Below are 18,944 nucleotides of genomic sequence, written 5' to 3' on the forward strand. Positions count from 1 at the left end.
TTGAATAAAATGTCATAAAATTGTTAAAAATAGGTGAACTATTTAAACTCTAATTAAACTCAGTTTAGTTGTCCAACCAACACCCAAAAAGCAAGAAAGTAGGAAATACTCACATATTAGGTGCTGGTATCAGTGAGTTTCAATTTAAAAAAGACAGACAATTCTGTATGTAAACAAACTGATTAATCCAATTAATTGTTTCAGCTCTAGGGTAGTGGTTGGTTCCTCTGTGCCATAATGAAACTGCCATATACAGTGGTAGTCAATATGGGGCCTGACAACAAATTTTTGCCCTGGGGCCTTCTAGGAAGTTAACCCTGCCATGATTATCAGGCTGCTATATTCAGTGAAAAAGTAATAGTTGTTCCAAACTCACTAAAGCAGAGAACTTGTGTGCCTTACTATTAATTTCAGTGCTGTTGGTGCAGGATGAGCCTGTCGTGTATTAGGCCAAGTTTTGAGGCTAAAGGACTACATTCCCCATCTCCTAAAGAAAGTCTCACATCCAATCACGAGCGAGCTAGTATCTGACACCACAGCAGTTTCACTTCCTGGAACAGGGAGGAGCTGTAACTTATCGTCGTGGATATACACACAAATCACGGCGCTTTGGTAAGCTTATTTTATGTTAAGTGCGTTTTCATGACCGCTAAGCAATACGAAAGTATGGATTTGTTGTTAGGGCACATTCACGTGCATCGTTGTTGTGCTGTTTAGCCGAGAGACCAGAGCTCTTGCTCCCTAAAGTTAGGCCGTTATGGATGGGCGGCGGGTTAGCTAACGGTGTTACCGTTAGTAGAAATGTAAATCTTTCATCCACATCTCAGAAATCCCGATCAAGTCATAGTGGCAGACAAGGCGAATGCGTTAGTTTAATGTGTTTGTATGGAGATGTAGCCAGAGTAATTGGGTTGCAACGGCTTTGCCGACGAATACAGTTAATATATGCTAGCTGCAACTGGATCTGATGCTAGTTAGCCAGTAGCAGGTTTATGAGGGACTCTTTGAAAATGTAGCTAATGTAAGCTTTCTGTGTTAACTGAACTAATTACCGTTAGTTATTTGTAAGCCCACATTTTGTGTGAGTACAATCACTGGACTTGTTGCCATTTTCTCAATACTGAGACAAATTAAGTAAATAGAATAGAATAGAATTGAATAGAATAGGCTTTATTGTCACTGTACAGTTAAGTACAACGAAATCGGCACTAAGTCAATTGATTTTACAGAAACAGCTGTGAAATACTTGAGAGGGTCACCTGATTACTCCAGTTTAAATCCATTATCAAAACACAGAAGTCAAAGCAGTCAGACACTCCCTACTCTCCTTCTAACTCTCCCAAACGTTCTGTTGCTCATTAAAGATTATCCCTCGATTATAAAAAGGGAGGTCCAATTACCTTTGGCTCACCAGCACTGGACATCCTATAATGTATGACTACTGATACTAATAGTTTTGCTAATGTTTCACTCCTTATTTGGTCTGCAACTAATGAGTATATTCATTATGTGATGGCTATTTTTTATATTCAATTTAGTAATGCTTTGTCTATAGAAAGACGGTAAAACACGAATGAATCCTGTCGTGGTGAAGGTGACATCTTCAGATCCAGGTCAAAACCCAAAGATATTCAATTTGCTGTCATGTGTATGACAGAGAAAAGCCTTAAATCCTTTATGTGAGAAGCTAAAAAAAAAAGAAAGAAAAGATTAGAAATGTTTCCTTAAAAATGCATGAAAAAGCAGTGAACTGAGCAGTTTGATTGAACTCAAAACAGGAAGTCTTGTTAATATCAGTTTGATTGTGATTAGTGATTATATAATTAGTCAGCTGCAGAGATTTTGCCATGCTTTTTAATACAATATGTCCACATGTAGTGTTACTAATAATGCTATTCCTATAATATCTGTAGGGTGTTTAAGGTCATTGTGTGCAGTGTTGCAAATCAACAAGCAGGATTGCCTCATGGAACATTTTTTTTCTTTGCATTAGTGCAAGAAAGAACTTGAACTTGTCATGTATTTATTTAGCTGATTAGCCAGAAAGGTTGTGTATATCTAGTTTAAGGCTACAACTAATTATTATTTTCATTATCAATTAATCTGTTTGGAGAGAAGCAGCCAAGCCTCACATTTGAGAAGCATGAATCAGCAAATGTTTGGTATTGTTCTTTAACAAATTACTTAAGAAGTGACTGTCTAAATCTTTTGAAGGTGAATTTTCTGTTGATTTAATTGTTTCTTCACTACTGTGGTTATTTTATACATAAACAATTTCTCCACTAATTTCTTCCCAAAAACTGTATGAAGATACATTACTGAAAGTGTGATTATGAAATTTACTCCATTACATGTGAAAGTAGATTTTATTCACAACACTAACTTGTTCACCCCTAATATTATTAGTCTTAAGATTTTTTTATTTATTAACTTTTTACATATCCCTGGCTATTCACACCTTTCTCTCCTGGTATCCTTTCTCAGGTCTGATTAATCCTCGTCATTGCTGACCAGCATGATTGACGTTCGGGCATGGGCAGAGTATGTGGTGGAGTGGGCTGCCAAAGACCCCTATGGATTCCTCACCACTGTCATACTGGCTCTCACACCTCTTTTCATTGCCAGTGCACTGCTGTCCTGGAAACTGGCCAAGATGATTGAGGCACGTGACCGGGAACAGAAGAAAAAGCAAAAACGTCAGGAAAACATAGCCAAGGCAAAGAGGACCAAGAAAGACTGAGACTGTGAGGGTAGGATGGGGGCATTAAAAAAAGGAGGCGCAACCACCACGCTCATAGCCCTCCTTATTCCAAATAATGACACGATGCCCTTTCTTGTCCCAGCCCTACTGTCAGCACAGGGCCACCACACCTCATACCCGGGGTAGGAAGAGGGACACTGGCCCCACAGGCCTAACAGTGCTGAGACGGACAGTACTGCCCGGAGGAGGCACGTCCCAGTGGGACTTTGGTCAGCAAGAGCACAGTGGTCATCTGTATGATGTTGTTGTACAGAGATCTGCTGATAATATTGTGCAGCTGTTGCAACACCTTGCATTCCATTGTTAGCATCCCTGTTCTGCTGAATTGATGATGTAATGAGCATACTGGAACTTTTTCTCCAAGTCACTTGCAAAATATCCAAATTATTACTTTCTAATCAATAAAGTTTTCATGGTTGATAAGAAAACATAATTTTCTCTTTGTAGATTTAACAGCATCATAAGTGCTTTTAAGTAGGCGCACATAAAATGTATTCACCCACTCGTGTTTTATTGTATTGCAGCACTGAGCAGGAGTGATTGTAATTAGGCTTTTATGTACTGATTGACGGAAAAGACTCTAATGTCAGAGGCAAAACAGATATGTCATTTATAATTTAAAAAAAAAAACAACCTACAACTTGAAGATGGAGGAACATCCAAAAAAATCAGAAGGATAAAAGAAATTTTCCAGGGCACTGAATATTGATCACAGCACAGGAAGGTCAATCATAAAAACAAAAAATATGTAAACGCTGTAAAAGACCAACATGCTGCCAAACCTTCCATAAAATATTGACTTGAATGGAGTGAACTGGGATTGTTTTGGCCAGGTTTTACTGTTATGCAAACAGTTACTGTGTTTTATACACTTTATGTTCTTCACTTAGATCTATGTACTTTCAGTTTGATTTATTAGTATAAAAAATGAATTACACTCACTGTGACTCAGTGTTGTGAAATAATAAAACATTCAAAAGTCCAGTGGGATGAATAGTTTTTATGGGTACTGTAATTCTAAGTACTTGTGAGCCTGTAAAGAAGCAGTTAAAACCCATGATTCTAAATACAGACAGGTAGGTAATTTCAGCATATTCACCTCCCTTTCCTTCCTCATGACATTTTATTCATCCATGTGTGCAGTGTACTATCATGTCTTGAGAGCATTTATAAAAACATACATGAGTAGGTCGTTCATGTTTTCAGCTGCAGGATCCAAGTTCACAATAGTTTTTTAAGCAAGGCTCAGGCTGCTCTTTTTAGCTCCTTTCCTCAGCAACTCTGTGGCCAACATAAACTCTGACCTTCAAGTGAAAGAACTTCTCACTGCGGATCAGCGTACTGTAACATTATTCATGATTTTGACTCGTGATTTACAGGCAGTGGATGCCACCTTCATTATAAACGGAAACATTAACACAGTATTTAATGTAACTACAGTCTGACTGCACTGTGGACAGGGCTGACCTGATTTCATTTCCTCTCTGCTTAACAATTCCTACAGCATGTTCTTTTCCGCACGCTTTCAAAACACTGAATAGTAATCAAATGACTTCATCATTTCTTTGGATATAGCTGAATTCCTGAGATCTGTAACTCTGAAAAATCTTAGGTTTAGTTCAGTACAGAGTACTAATACCCATATTTATTAGAATTACAATGAATTAAAAATAATTCTTTATGGTATCCCTTAAACCTATTTGTTATCAAGAACTCAATAATTAATGAAGTACAACCATTTCAGTTTTTCTTCTCTTTACTAACAAACCTTTCAACTACATTAAATTACTGTCATCACTTATAATCAGCTTTTAGATGAGTGATGGATATCATCTTGTGTATATTCAATATACACTGAGGGACCAGAAAAGCAGAAACCCTCTCTTATAATGTAATGTAGTCCAATAAAACAGCCTCAAAATACTTCCTCTGTGAAATGTATAATGCTGAATTATTTGAGACTGACTCAGAGATGAGTAGATTAAACTCTGGTAATTTCTGAAGGTCATAGTTTGTGGTGTTGCTGACTGGGATTGGATTATACTGAAAGGTGTTTCTAATATTACATCTCCACGTCTGGACTAAAAGTGAATATCAGTTTCACAAAGGTAGTATTTATTGCAGGGCTTTTCTATTGGATTGTAATTACATTGCACAGCAGTCTCAGTGTATGTGGTTGACTCTGTCTATTTCTTGGAAGTGGGCATCCAGGAGCCAGGCTGGAACGTGTTTGCAGTGCTGGCGGGGTCCTCTGAGATCTCCTGCTTGCCGAAGCTGGTGGCAGCTGCATGGCCCTTGGCCGCGATCCTTGCAGGAGTTGCCACCAGACCTTCCTCATACTCCTTAGCCTGCAGGGCCAGGTCTTTCTCCTCCACCTCCTTGGCCTTCAGCTTGATCTGTTCCCTGTACAACTCATTCTTCAGCAGCTCCTACAAAATGCACAGGTGGACACACACATACAGTACATATTCAAGGTTTATGAAGTGTTCAAGAGCTTTCAAATATCATCTATGATGCAATGTTATACCCTCCTTACGGCCTAAGAGTGATGGACAACTAGGAAGAGGGATATGGCCAAGAATTATTTATATGGATATAAGAATATGAATGTATTGACATTCATGTACTATATTTTGTCGGTACTTCCCAGCTATATATAGCAATAATTCCTAGTAATATAATGAATCAGTTAATGTGACCTGGTCCAAGATAAATGATAAAATATTGGTGGATGGATTTATTAATTCATAAGTTTTTGCTAAAATGGGTCAGTGAGCTTCCTACATACTGTGGCTAACAGTTTCTTTGACAGGTTTAATGGAGCTGACTGAAACTCTACAAAAAAGGATTGAACATCACAACAATCCCACTTATAGGTTACATGTACACATGTATTAAGTCTCCCTATGGCCTGCAACTTTATATAAAAAAAACCCAAATGTTACAGTATGTGGAAGGCAAGAAAAAATATTGACTTTTTAATGTCTTCCAAAGGCCTTTTTCTGAAGGTACTGAATAGATATTACACATTGTAGTCTGTGATACCATGAACAAAACCTGGCTGATATGTAAAAAGTCATCTATTGTGGTATATGTAATTTTCTATTGTTGTAGTGATACTTTTCATATATTACACTTTCTGGGAAATGATTAAACTGACCAAATAGGAATATTTCACTTATATCAAACAGTTGACAAGTCAAAATTCCTCATCCTTATGATGTAAAAATCAGGCCACATTGTCCACCATGGCTATGCAGATATATTAAAGGGACAGCCACTGTGGTATGAAGGGTATGGCAAATGTTTGACACTTGGCTTGAATTTATTATCATATTGCCCATGCCTACTAGACATCATCTGCCAAGGTCTGTGGAGTTGGAAATTTTTAGGTGGCAGTTGCCTGAAGAGTTGGAGAAAATGGAGTGTGACTGCAAGACTACTTACTGGAACCACCAAAGGGTCCCGCAATACTGAACCAGTGATAATTTCCCCCTCCTTAATCAACTACCTCTGGTTTGTCTTAGAGCAAAGCACAAAACTCCAGCTGCGCACTAGTCAAAAGTAAAAGAGACACAAACTTGCACTCAGCGGCTTCCAGGAAAAACTGTGTATTTGTGTGTGTGTGTGTGTGTGTGTGTGTGTGTGCCGAGTATGAAGTAGGGCATTTACTAGAAAAAGAACAAGCGTGTTCAGTTAACCTATATTGGTCCAATAAACCCTGGTTAAAAATGTAGTGCTTGGAACGGATTGGTAAACTAACATGACGGCAGGCATCCGTAATATAAACAACCATTCCAACTCATGGAAACAATTATAACCAGAACACAGTCCACCAGCGGAATAGTTACCCACTTGAGCCACAGCTAGTGTCCAGTGATGTTAGCCTCTCCCTCGCACGGGAAGCCAAAAAGGAAGGGAGGACTGGGCATAATGCTGTTGTGTGTTTGGCAGAACTGAAGGACTGGAAAAGAGAGGGGGAGAGCCGTGGCCAAAAAGCCCCGCTTTGGGGAGGGAGACAAACATACTGAGCTGCTTTTCCAGCCTGTTAATGACAGGATTTAATCCAATCAATTTATGTCGGCTTGGACCGGGAAGAGAGGGAGCGTGACAAGGGGTAGGGATAATGTGCTGGGAGTGAAGCCTTGGCCACATCAACACTGTCCAGCTGTCGATGGCAGCTATTGGGCAGACGCAAGGCAGAAAATTGGAAGAGAATGTTCTGGCAATAGAGGCAGAGGATGGCATTGGCCACTGGCAGGGATAGAGGACAGAGAGATAGAAAGAGTGCTTGGGTATTGGCCTTCCAAGGGATTTCCTATAGACCCACATTTCGCCAGCCAAATAATTTCCAGCATTCTCACATTTAAAGAGCAATAAACCCAGTGAGAGGTACGCAAGGGGAAAAACTGCACTCCTTCGCCATTCCCATCTTGGAGACTGCCAGAAATAAAACACAAAAAGCCGAGATGCAGGCTTCTTGCTGGAAAAAAAAAGAAAGTAAACTAGGACATGGTGTCAGTGAGCCCCTTGTTCAGAGGCTGTCTTTGCTCTCAGTCTCACCATCAATGCACTTCAGCTGCTGTTTATTTTAACACCTGTCCCCCAAAGTTCCTGGATTCAGTTCGAAAACTGTAAGATAAAACAAATCAAAGCCTCTCTTTTCCATCTTTGCTTCTTCTTCCCTCCCTTGTAACCAGTCCCCCAGAGTCCAACCATCAGCACAGCAGGGGAAGCTGGGTGGTGGGGGTGGTGAGACGTACCTCGATGGAGGGGGGCTCCTTCCGTCTGCCTCGGATCCAAGCTGGAGGAGGAGGAGAGAGGAGTTTAAAAAAAAAAAGGGAAAAAGAATAAGAAGAGCGAGAACACCCACACAAACATACGCTGCACAAACAAAACCTGCAGTCATATTTAAAGGCTGCAGCTATAGCGTCACTGAGTTTCAGGGCACTACAGTAGCTCGGCGCAACTACTGAGTAACCGAGCCAGTTGAGGGAGTGTATCCAGGGTTTGTTTTGTTTTCATTTCACTTAGCAAACTATGGGGAAAACATGCGGAGCATTGAAAAAACATCCAAGCTATACACATGATGATGAACTCAAAACACTAATACTGCTTTAGTCTAGGCAGAGCGGGGGCCACTGAGTGCTGCGTCTCAGAAGAGAAAGTGAGGATCCACTGTGATCTTTGAATTTGAAAGTACACACTCTGTCATTCTCCATCAATACCTCTGTCCTTCTTTCTCCTCCTGAGTAGAGCTGTGTCTGTCAGTCATCTCTTTCTCTTTTTTTTTTTCTTTTTAAAGGAGCTCTATTTTGGCTGAGCTGGCTGCACAGCAGAGCAGGTTAAAGGGAGCCAGAGAGAGAGGGGGGAGAGAGAGAGAGAGAGAGAGAGAGAGAGAGAGAGAGAGAGAGAGAGAGAGAGAGAGAGAGAGAAAGAGAGAGACAGAGAGAGAGAGAGATTTTCTAACTCTTCCTCCAGCTAGCACAGGGATTCTGGGCCTCTTTTATCCCTTTCTTATTTGCATCCTGATGAAAATGCATGAGGGATGGGGCGAAGCAGGATGAGGGGTTTAAGGTGGATAAAGCCAGTCTGAGACAGAGGGAACAGTTTGTATCCAGTTGTAAGAAATTTGAAACACTATTTTATGGTACGGTTGTATAACACCAGCAGAAGGGGTCTTTGATAAACTCATGAATACGCTTTTCCCAACCCCCATCTCACATGAAAAAAAAGAAGAAGAGAAAATCAATGGATTAGCCTAGGCCCCAATAGATGCAGTCATGAATTTGTTATTCCATTTTATTTGTGCAGCACTTTGTGTACTCTGCTGGGTAGCTCTTTTGTTAACATTGTCATTTATCCATGTTACTGATAGTTAAAGTATGTAACAGTGATGCCGCAGTCCAGACTTACCGTCCCACTCTGTCGGTATGCTGCCTTCTATATATTCATATTCTGTAGGATTGGCTGCCACTACCATCCGCTTGGCACGGACAACTCTTCCTGGGGAAAAAGAGAGAGAGAGAGAGAGAGAGAGAAAGACAGTGAGAGGGAGCAGGAGTGAGACAGAGATGCTCAACAATGATGCACACAAAACGCAAAGGAATACAAACAAACACAAAGAGGCGCAGACACAATGCTCCCTGTCTCCCACTCGCTCACAGACACACAGACGCAGACAGACGCACAGACACACAAATACACAGAGGGATGACAGCGCTGTGACAGGCCATGGATGATTACCTCGTGGCCCTCGGGCCCTTCTCCTCAGATCTCGCTGAGTGGCTCCAAATCTGGGCTAAGCCTTTATGCAAATGAGCCTCCCTTTAACCCAACCAACCACAGCCCCCCTCACTGACAACCTCCTTCCAATCACAGCGCTCTGGCTAACAATGCCCTCCAAAATCAACATCAAGCCGAGCAGGAGACAAAAGAGGTCAGATATCACAGACAACAGGAGAGGTATGAGCTGCGTGGAATATTAAGTGCTCCCTTCCCTATCTGTATACAGCACGACGCTCGCTAGCAGCAAGGCCACCGCCAATTATTTTGGTAGAATCTGCTGATTAGACAAGTTTGGCATGGCACACAATGACATGGAGACAGAGGTAGAGGAAGAGGGAGGTGTGGCAACGGAGAGTGATATAGACAGAATAAGAGAGTGACAAGAGAATTTTAAAAAAGAGCCAGTTGTGTTGTGTCTTTGTGTGGTGCTACAGAGCTCCATACAGTGTCCTCTAATAAGAAGTGCTGTGTTTTCATAGTTTCTCCTCGCAGGTAGCCGGATGTCCGTCCATTGCCTCCATCCTTCTGAGAAATGATGAGGCAAGGAAGGAGGAGGCAGAAGGAGGGAGAGAAAGAGAAAGAGAAAGAAAGAGAGAGAGAGAGAGAGAGAAAGAGTGATGATGCATGGCAAACATGGCTAGGAGGAGAGAAATGGATGGGCAAGGAAAACAACACGCTCCAAAACACAGACAATCTGTCAGGATTCCATCACCGTTTCTCCGCAGCTGACTGGACATGGACAAATGGAGGCAACCGCCTCCATGCACACCGCAGACTGATGGCCTTAATGTTTACTTCAGCCATAACAGATAGCTATGGCACAGGAATGGATGAATGATGGCACTCAAAAGAGGCTGTGTGTGTACGGGAGGCTGTGTTGTTGCTTTGCTTGTGCCTCCTTGACTATTTGTTTGGTTTTAAACTAATTCCAATGAAGACAAAATACTTTGTAATTATGCCTTACGAGGATGATTCCTTTCCATACTTTTATCCAGCCTATATAGTAATCAGGTCAGCTAATTAGGCTAGTATTGCTTTGGTTCTGCTTTGGCTCCCACTAGATTGTCACTATAGGGCCTCACAGGCTCCAGCTCGGCAGCTTCAGTTTCCTGATATCCAGGTCTGATGGAAAAAAAAAAAAAACTGCATTCTTTCACCTTATCTAAAAGCTGGCCTGGTAATATGTAAAAAAACATTTCTATGATCCTCACATTTGTTTACATGTATACTTTAAAATGTTTTCCGTTGAACTGTTTCCTAGAAAACCCCCACAACAGCAGAACAAAAACAACTGCCAGCAAACAAAAGGCTACATTCTCTAGGCAATACTAACAAATACATTTAACAGGTATGCTAATTATAAACAGATTGTATCCATATTTGCATTGGGTGTGGGTGGCAGCAGACCGAAATGGTACAATTATGACACAGTCCCCACAAGCAATGTGCTTAGCTTCGACTAATGCCTAACTAATAAGCATAAAGACAGGCACCCACTTTTTCCTCTGTCTCTATCTCTCTCTCCGCTAGGTTGCATCTACCCCTCTACTCTCTCTGTCACACTCCAACGTGGCTCTCCTCTTGTCTTGTTGCTTTTACAGCATGACTAAACCCCTTCCACCACGGCTTTTATCCTTGGATTTGAATAACAAATACAGTATGTACATATATTTATGAAACAAGGATGATCCTCCCACCACATACACATCGGGAGGAGGCTTGTCAGTCTGATTGGGGTGAATCTCGCTCTCTTGGTAATCGCCGATCTGGGACAACTACAGAAAAAAAAAAAAAAAAAAAAAACACACAGGCCAAGGCTACACTGTTTTTACAACAGAAGTACAAAGGAAACACACTGGCTCTCTAAAAACGGAATTACCTCACAGGGGCTGATATAAGAAGGAGTAAAAACAAATGTGCAAGATTAACAACACAACAACCTTACTTGTGGATGTTGGTTTATTAGTGAACACAATTACTGTATATAGGCCTAATCTTCACCTAATGTAGCACAACAAAATTGGCTGGCTTGGCATCGCGATTTCTCACCTCAAGGAGCTGCCTGCAACTAACGAGTACTGTCATTAACAATAAATCTATAGTTAGTTTTTTTTGTTATTTTACGCAGAGCACAAAGACAAAAACAGACAGACATCTAAACATCTACAGAATCTTTTTTAATTAACTGATTATTATGACAATTATGTCTTTAAAATGACTAAAACAAAGTTCATTAGAAGTTAGCAGAGCCCAAGGTGATGTATTGAAATTCCTTACTTTGTCTGACCAACAGTCCCCAAAGTATTTTTTTTACAGTGATATAAAAACAGAGAAAAACACTGAACCTTTGACATTTAACACATTTAAAAACTTACTAGTCACCAGTAGATGATACAGCTGTTCAAATCACAAACAACAGACATCTAACCATTTACATTCTTTTTCAAATTAAGTTATTAGCTATTTAGTGCCTGAAATGACAAAAATAATGAAACATTACACATAAAAACCTTTTTTGTCAGCCTAAACATTTAAACATACTGTATTCAATTTCCATTTGTATGAAATGGAGGCATTAGAATCATCACATTAAGATCAGTGATGTTTTTACTTTTGTCAATATAGTCACTGCGTAATTTTGTTTCATGAATTATAGTACTATGTGTTAGCTTTATCTAGTTTGCACTTGACACAGACAGTCATCAAACTGGGTGTAAGCTATCTTTCTGCTTCACAGTTCAGGCCTGTGCCCTCCCTCTCCCCCACCTTGAGAGCGAGTGAGTGAGCGAGTGAGTGAGAGAGAGAGAGAGAGAGAGAGAGAGAGAAAGAGAGGGAGAGAGAGAGGTATGAAGGGTGTTAGGAGCTCTCAATCTCAGCAGGCCCCCTTGTGACAGGTCTGCCTTCTCATCACTCACTAGGGGAAACCTACTTACCAGTGAAACACACACACACACACACAACACACACGCACACACACACACACACAACTGGCTAGAGAGCAGGCAGATTAACCTGAGGGACAGGAGCGAGGACGCTGCCTCTTACCGTGAAGGACAAACGCAGCACTGCGTTGGAGAGGGGGAGGGGCCAGCGGCAGGAGGAATGAAATCCCACTGCATAAATATTCATGAGCCATCTCACCTGTCTGAGCGCGACTCATCTGTGAGCCTGGCTGTGGAACCTGGAGGGGGGGGGGAGGAAGGAAGAGGAGAGGAGACAGGAAGGCAGGATGGGTGAGGGGTTGCCGTGGCAGCTAGATCGGGAGCCAATCAAACCGCAGGTTACTGCCTATCCTTTCCCTTCGTTAGAAATAAGACGTGATGCGCTTCGAGGGCTGCTCTTTGAACCCTGAACACACCCCGCTAAACTCCATCACCTGCTTCAACACACACACACACACACACACACACACACCCCCACGCATACACAGACACACACACATAATCTCCAACTTCACACATCAGCTCCCAGGTGAGTACTGCTGGGGGCGACCAGAGAGGTTTTTCACCTCCACAATGTCATTCCGGGCGTCTGCATGTGCTGCATGTCTCGCTCACTCTGTGCTTTTCTGCTGCACTCTGTCTTTGATTACAGATGCAGATGTCAGGGGAGCACACTTCGATTGGCAACATCCAGGTAGAGAAAGCCCTAAAAATTCAGACAAGGCAAAAGAGAATGAGCTCGAACTGGTTGGACCTATACGTCTCACACCCCTTACCGTCAACACCAATGTTCCTCCTGAGACACAACACGCTCACTTGTCTGAACAGATTGCAATGCAGACAAAAGCTCCCACTTGCAACAGCCCGCCATTCAACTCCGGCTCTCCCTCTCAACAGACGGCAGAAAGACCAGCTTTCTTCATCCTCGTGATTGTGCGAGGTAATGTGGTGAGTCTTCGGCCCAATGCCGTGGTGGAAGCAAAAAAGCCATCCTTAAGCAGCGGGCCCATTGGCCCGGATTGAGCCTAGTTTATTCTCTTCCAGCGCTCAGCTCAGCTGGAGAGGGACGGGGGGCGGGGGGTAGGACCAGTACGCGCATAGTAATGGACAGCTTTATGAAGATGGAGTGATCTGATAAGCATCAGTGATACAAGGGCAACCAGGTACCAATACTGACATCCTCGCCCTCTCTCTCTCTCTCTTTCTCCCCCTCCAATCTCTTTCCCTGGAAAAAAAAAATGGAGGGGATGTGTGAGGCCTGTAACCATGGTTACCCATTAGCCCTGAGCCTAGTGATGAGGTTTAGAGGGAAAAGGCCAGCCGTTGTTTTGCTTCGATTCTGGTGAGAGGAGGAGCTTAGGCGTAAAGTAGGCCTGCTGCTGCTGTTCTGTTTTTTTTTTTTTTTTTTTTTTTTTTTTTTTTAAATTCAGCCCTCATTCTGTTTGTCCCTGTTGCTGTCGATCCCACTGAGGCTTGAGCGACTCACGGCAGAACAGAGGAGAATAATTCATATAGAAGTAATAACATGCTGAAAAGAATACTCTGATTTCCCCTGTGTGTTACTTTTAACTAAACGCAGCCGTACTTGAGGGTGGAAGGGATACTTTAGCCCCCTCTGCTTAAGACCACCCATCCTCTTGAAGTCTATTCCTTGCCTGATGGGTTATAGAAAAGGACCATGGCGAGCCAGGAAGTCAGCGTCCTTTGTGAGGCTGTGGAGCAGTGTGAACCCCCCCTGCCCTCCTCCTTCCTCCCTGACTCCTCTGAGGCTCATGCATGTGATGTCCATACACCAAGCTGTCCACCCCTTTCTATTCACCTCCATCACTCTCATCCAACCCCCTTCCTTTTCCTTCCATTGCACCTTCGCCGCCCCCCCCACTCTCTCACTCTCCATTAACCTACCTCCACCTTCTCTCTCTCCCCCTCTATCTGTCTGCCTGTTCCACCCACTCATTTCACCCTCTTTCTGTCAGAAACCCTCCTTTCACTTTCACTCTCTCCATTCTTCCCCCACTCTATAATTTCACCCCATATGTCAGCATCCCCCTTGTTCTTTGTCACTCACTTTCTATACCCCACCTTCTTCTCCACCCTCTGTGAGTCTCCCTCGGCCTTATCTTTCCTCCCTTACTCCTAGCCTTATTTCTCTCTGCCTGTCTGCTTTATTAAAATATTCTGACTTGAATAAGCAGCGGCAGGCTCCAGGAGATGTCTCCTCGTGTGTCGGTCTGTCTGTCAGTCTTCCTGGCTGAGTTTCTGACAGACAAGGAGCCCTGAGGTGTCAAAACATCTCGCTGGCCATCTGACCAAACTTAGACGCGAATGCATGCGGACAGTGAATCACATCTAAGCCAAATGGAAAAATTAAGTTTGATTAATTTGTTGTCTTCCCTCTGTTGGCATCATCGACTATCTATAATCGCTCGCCAAACAGCAACTCAGTTTACAGGAGGTAGAAACAATAACATGCATGAAAAATTTGGAGTTTGTGAGACAGATGGAGTCTGAAATATACAAAGATATAGGTCTAACATAGATAGGCAGTGTTTAATAGGTTTGCTAAATGCTTAAACCACTGATATTGGATCTAGGCCCATTTGAAATGTTCTACCATTGGAAATAAATGTGCCTGTTTCTCATTCTCAGCATCTATCTTTTCAAATGCCTTTTTAATGAAGTAGTTAAGCCACTCCATGATGTTCCACCACACACACATACAAATACACACTTGGCAAACTGTACACAGCAAGATATGCTAAAGCCACTTGGTTTCCCTATAATGATTAAACAACCTTCATTTAAACCCCATGCATTGCAATGCTGCTGATCAATTAACATGATTTACTGTAGCGGCTCCGGACACAGCCGTTCCACGGTAAACACTGACTTGGTGTCCTCCTGTAGGATAGACCTTCCTTCATCACACCCTGGGGATGACTTGTGGCAGAATAAACAGCCATTTGGACCCTCGTCTCTCTCCGCTGCGACTCTTTCCATGGAAATATGCGGCTTGAATCAACGCTCTGATGACACACAGCCATCTGTTGTTGTGTTAAGTGTGTTAGGGCATGAAGTGGAGAGAAAACACACAATCACAGATTTTTTTTTTTCTTTTTTTAAATACAAAGCAGACACAAATACACACATACACACAGAGTGTGTATTGTTGTGCCACACAAGCACATGTATACAATCACAGATGCACACACTAATGCAAAAGCACACACACCTCCTCCCTCAGTCCCTAGAGTCGCCCATCCTGAAATAGCAGAACTGAGGCCTTTTCAGTTTTTCACTTCATAGAACAGAGCTGGGGAATCAAATAAATAATAGACAAAGAGAGAGGGATAGTGATAGGACGACAAGTCAATGCATCTTTTCTCTGCAACAGCGTGGCGCACCTCTGAAGAACCTCTGAATCCCTTCCATTCTCCACACAGTGGAGAGGACCAATAGATTAAAACTGCATGGCACACACTGCTAAAATGAATAGCGCTAAAAATACATCCTTTTCACTAAGACATGAAAGGAAACTGCCTTTCCCCTGTCCAGTATTGAGCAGCCATTGATTCCAAGACAAAGGCTACACCTCCTCAAAGAGGTAAGAAAAATAGCAATCATACAGGCAATTATTTTCAAATGTGCCTGCAGCGGCCGATAATGTCAGCGTGCCTCTCTTCCTAAATAAAGGGAGGGAAGGCAGGCGTCAAAGCTGCAGGCCCACTGCTGAAGACGAATGAGCCCATCCGCAGAATGCCTTGCTTTCATCTGGGCAGCATGACACGGCGCCCCATGCAGTGTGAGGCAGAGCCTGGGCCTGGGGGACAGACGCACACAGAAAGAGAGAAGAATATAGATTCTCTATTCAGCTCTATGGAGCCAACACCAAGGCAAAGACCTTCTAAAGACCAGTGGCCAGATTGCCAGTGGCTTTCTCTTGTAGTCCTGCCACAGACAACAATCACTGCAGCTCCATGGCCTATAGCATAGTTCTCTCTATGGGGCAGCAGCACACAGTAGGCCTCTATAGCTGGACCTTTTCGAAAGACAGAGACTCTCTCTTTTTTTCCCTCTCTCTCTCAAGGTGTATACTTCAGACCCAGGCCTTTTCATTTTGATGTGCAGGAGCATATGAGGAGAGAGGGATACTAAGCTCTCTGCTGGGTCTAGCCCTCCACACTGCTGAAGCACTCTAGTGTTTTGAATAGAAATCTTCACTGGACTAGCTTCAAAGGAGGAAAAATCGAGAGGCAGCAATGAAGGAGAGGGGCAAGGGAAGGAAGAACTAACTGAAGGCAAATAAAGAGGTCAGCCAAAGAAGAGACTGCTGAAATCAGATAGAACACAAACGTATAAAACGAGGAGCTGCCTCCTTTTATTTCTCTGTCTTAGCAACCATTAACGTCCTCATACAAAGCCTACCATGCGCAGAATTGCTTACGCCCCAGTTTTCTAAAGTTAACAGATTGAGAGAGGTAGAACACGGGAGCAGCAAAGCATGGATAAAGGTAGAGAGGGACGGACTGAGCACTGGGGATGGTCAAATGAATAGGAGAAGTAGGCAGGGTTGAGGGAGGGAGGGAAGGGGAGAGAAAGAGAGTGAGAGAGGGAGAGAGACTCCTCACCTACTTCAACCACTACTCGTGCTGCAGTGGAAAGCCCTGCGGTCCATGCCTTGAGGCCCTGAGCCCACGCTTGGCCTATCAGTTTAAGATCAAAAAGAGCTCGCTTTAGCAAGACATATGGACTGAATAATGCATCTGCTTTATTTCCACAAGGCTGGACAGGGTGAGAGACAAATGTGTGTGCCATCTACTTCTATTTGTTTATTACGAACGCATATATGACTCTGTCTGTGTGCCCGTTTGGCATTTATGAGCATGTTTGTTTGGAACCACTTTTTCTACAGGCCAACTAGCCTCTCCACAGTGTCAGTCATTGTGATTGGACAGTGAATGCGGTAGCCTGTAGCGTGCTGGAAAATGGGCTTCTGTGATGTCTCATTTGAATAGTCTGACAGCCAGGGGTGGAGGAGCAGCCTTGTAATGAATTATAAATACGAGGTGGGCACAAGTTTCCCTGCAAACCGCAGAGAAAAGGTGAAGCACAAAGTCAACTTCAGTCAGAGAGAAACCTGGGCTTGCAACCTGCCAGAGGTCAGTCCCTCTCCAGCAAAACAGAAAAACAAAACTGCTTGGTTTCACCCTGTGAGAAAAGTAACACTAAGCGTATCACTGTATGATATCACTTCAGCCTATGCAAGTCAAAGATAAACTTTATCTAGCTTGTATAATGTGGCACCAAGAGAGGGAGACAAACACAAGAATGTGTAGGTGGGATAAGATTATTCTCAGATTACTGCTGTGTAGTGTAGTCCCCAGATTGCACAAATACAGTATGTGGGAAGGGAGAGAACTGCTCAGGCACAACAATTCTGAGCCCTTCGTTACCAAAAAGCCAAAGGCCCATGGCTTGTTAACCAGCAGTGTCATGTCTGGAACTGGCAAAGGTTGTGCTCTTTGACCTGTGACCCCTGACCTGTGGCCTATAGTCTGGGTAAGACCCCAGCTGATGATGATTTAAGGTGGGGGGAAAGCATGGATTTCTAGCCTGGATTCTGCTAATGAACTAAACTAGCAAAGACAGGACTTATGTACCCTTAATGCATCACTATGTACTCCATAATTCACATGCAGGTATGGGTATGACACACAGTAACACTGGAAGTTTCCACAATGTGTTTTTGTTGTCATTTTGTAAAAGCAACACAGAGTTATGTCAATATCTGCGTACCTGTGCCAGGATACCACCAAACCCTCTTTCCCTCTGCTGAGGTGAGTCATTACCATGGCATACGTCTCGCCATCTTCCTGCCCTAGACACACTTCTTTAAGACACTGTATAAGAAAAACAGGGCAACTGGAGAAGGACTCACAGTGAGACCAGGCATCGAGTCTGCGAGGTAGACAAGCATGTCCTTGGCCTTCTAGCAGTTGGAGATGGTGTGAAGGGCACTACTGGCATCCCACCATGGTTAAGCCTGATGACACAGTTCTACTACTTGGCTTGAGCGTTACATACTGTAGCATTGCCATGTCTCAGTAGGGATATATGACCTCCTTCTAAAGCCTCATCACTGACAACTATTAATTCATCTGCAACACTGGAGGACTTTTTTCTCTTTGAGAGCCAGGGACAGTGTAGCGGTCGTAATCGCACCACATTCTGCCTCCCAAAATCAGTTAAAACTCTTTACTGCAGTGGGTTGTCTTCACTACACATAAGATATCTTATTAAAATTCTATAATGACAATGCTCATATTGAGACTGTTCCTCCATCTAGTGGCAGCTTTACAATACTACAAGAGTTAAAAGGGTAGAGATAACACATGAGAGGAAGAAAGCGGTGGCATATTGATTCAAAATACAGGATACACAGCTGTATGGCCAAAGGTTTTTAAAGAAGAATTCAAAGACAGAAGTTAAATGAAAACTAAGGGTGCAGGAGTAGTTCAGTTTATAGCAGTGATACAGCTACAGCCTGCAGACATATTGAAGTGTCAAGGACACAACGAGCCGAAAATAACTTTAATAACTGCTTTCTTAAGTCGTCTTCAGTAGTCTACAGACGTTTGGACTGTAAACGAAATCACGAGTTAGCACAATGAGACTTTACCTACCTGTCCATGTCTTCTGTTGTGGGATAACGTAATATTTATTCCCCAGATGATCTGTCCCGACGTGCTCGCGTACTATCCCAAACGTCCGTCGAAGAAATCCAGCAATCCTGCTCATGTTCACAGGATAACCCGTGGGTTTTTGGGGAGTATTCTGTGTCCCTTGTCAGCTGTCTGTCCTTCCACTGGAGTGTTTATGCAAGTGTTCGTGGGTTGGGAGGGGAACTAATAACCTGTTCTGTGATTGGACGGCGTAACTTTACCAGCCAATCA

At 43.0% G+C, this 18,944-nt stretch overlaps 2 protein-coding genes across 5 annotated transcripts; one reads left to right on the plus strand and one right to left on the minus strand.

The window, feature by feature from the left end:
* The first annotated feature begins 494 nt into the window (after positions 1-494).
* smim15 (small integral membrane protein 15) lies at positions 495-3,194 on the plus strand. Its single transcript, XM_018669271.2, has 2 exons — positions 495-612; positions 2,485-3,194. Exon 2 carries the CDS (start codon positions 2,516-2,518, stop codon positions 2,738-2,740), a length of 225 nt encoding a protein of 74 aa, XP_018524787.1. The 5' UTR covers positions 495-612; positions 2,485-2,515; the 3' UTR covers positions 2,741-3,194.
* Positions 3,195-4,499: 1,305 nt separating this feature from the next.
* Positions 4,500-18,898, minus strand: ndufaf2 (NADH:ubiquinone oxidoreductase complex assembly factor 2). Of its 4 annotated transcripts, none has more exons than XM_051074927.1 (5): positions 18,675-18,898; positions 16,620-16,694; positions 8,678-8,767; positions 7,525-7,565; positions 4,500-5,190 (listed from the first exon to the last, which is right to left on the minus strand). In XM_051074927.1, the coding sequence occupies exons 1-5, from the start codon at positions 18,787-18,789 to the stop codon at positions 4,948-4,950; spliced, it is 564 nt and encodes a 187-aa protein (XP_050930884.1). In that variant the 5' UTR covers positions 18,790-18,898; the 3' UTR covers positions 4,500-4,947. The 4 variants fall into 4 exon arrangements, with proteins under 4 accessions (XP_050930884.1, XP_050930886.1, XP_018524786.1 ...); XM_051074929.1 differs by lacking the exon at positions 16,620-16,694 and adding an exon at positions 12,191-12,230 and having other exon boundaries at positions 18,675-18,820; XM_018669270.2 differs by lacking the exon at positions 16,620-16,694 and having other exon boundaries at positions 18,675-18,895.
* Positions 18,899-18,944: the final 46 nt, after the last annotated feature.

This window comes from Lates calcarifer, linkage group LG13 (genome assembly GCF_001640805.2).
Source record: "Lates calcarifer isolate ASB-BC8 linkage group LG13, TLL_Latcal_v3, whole genome shotgun sequence".
Lineage (NCBI taxonomy): Eukaryota > Metazoa > Chordata > Actinopteri > Centropomidae > Lates > Lates calcarifer.

Bases quoted from the DNA above. Each gene is read 5' to 3' on its own strand.
- smim15 (XM_018669271.2), top strand. From the start codon at position 2,516: ATGATTGACGTTCGGGCATGGGCAGAGTATGTGGTGGAGTGGGCTGCC.
- ndufaf2 (XM_051074927.1), bottom strand. From the start codon at position 18,789: ATGAGCAGGATTGCTGGATTTCTTCGACGGACGTTTGGGATAGTACGC. The intron at 7,566-8,677 runs GTAAGTCTGGAC...CTCCTCCTCCAG, and splicing joins CATACCGACAGAGTGGGACG to CTTGGATCCGAGGCAGACGG. The intron at 5,191-7,524 runs GTACGTCTCACC...TGCATTTTGTAG, and splicing joins AGGAGCCCCCCTCCATCGAG to GAGCTGCTGAAGAATGAGTT.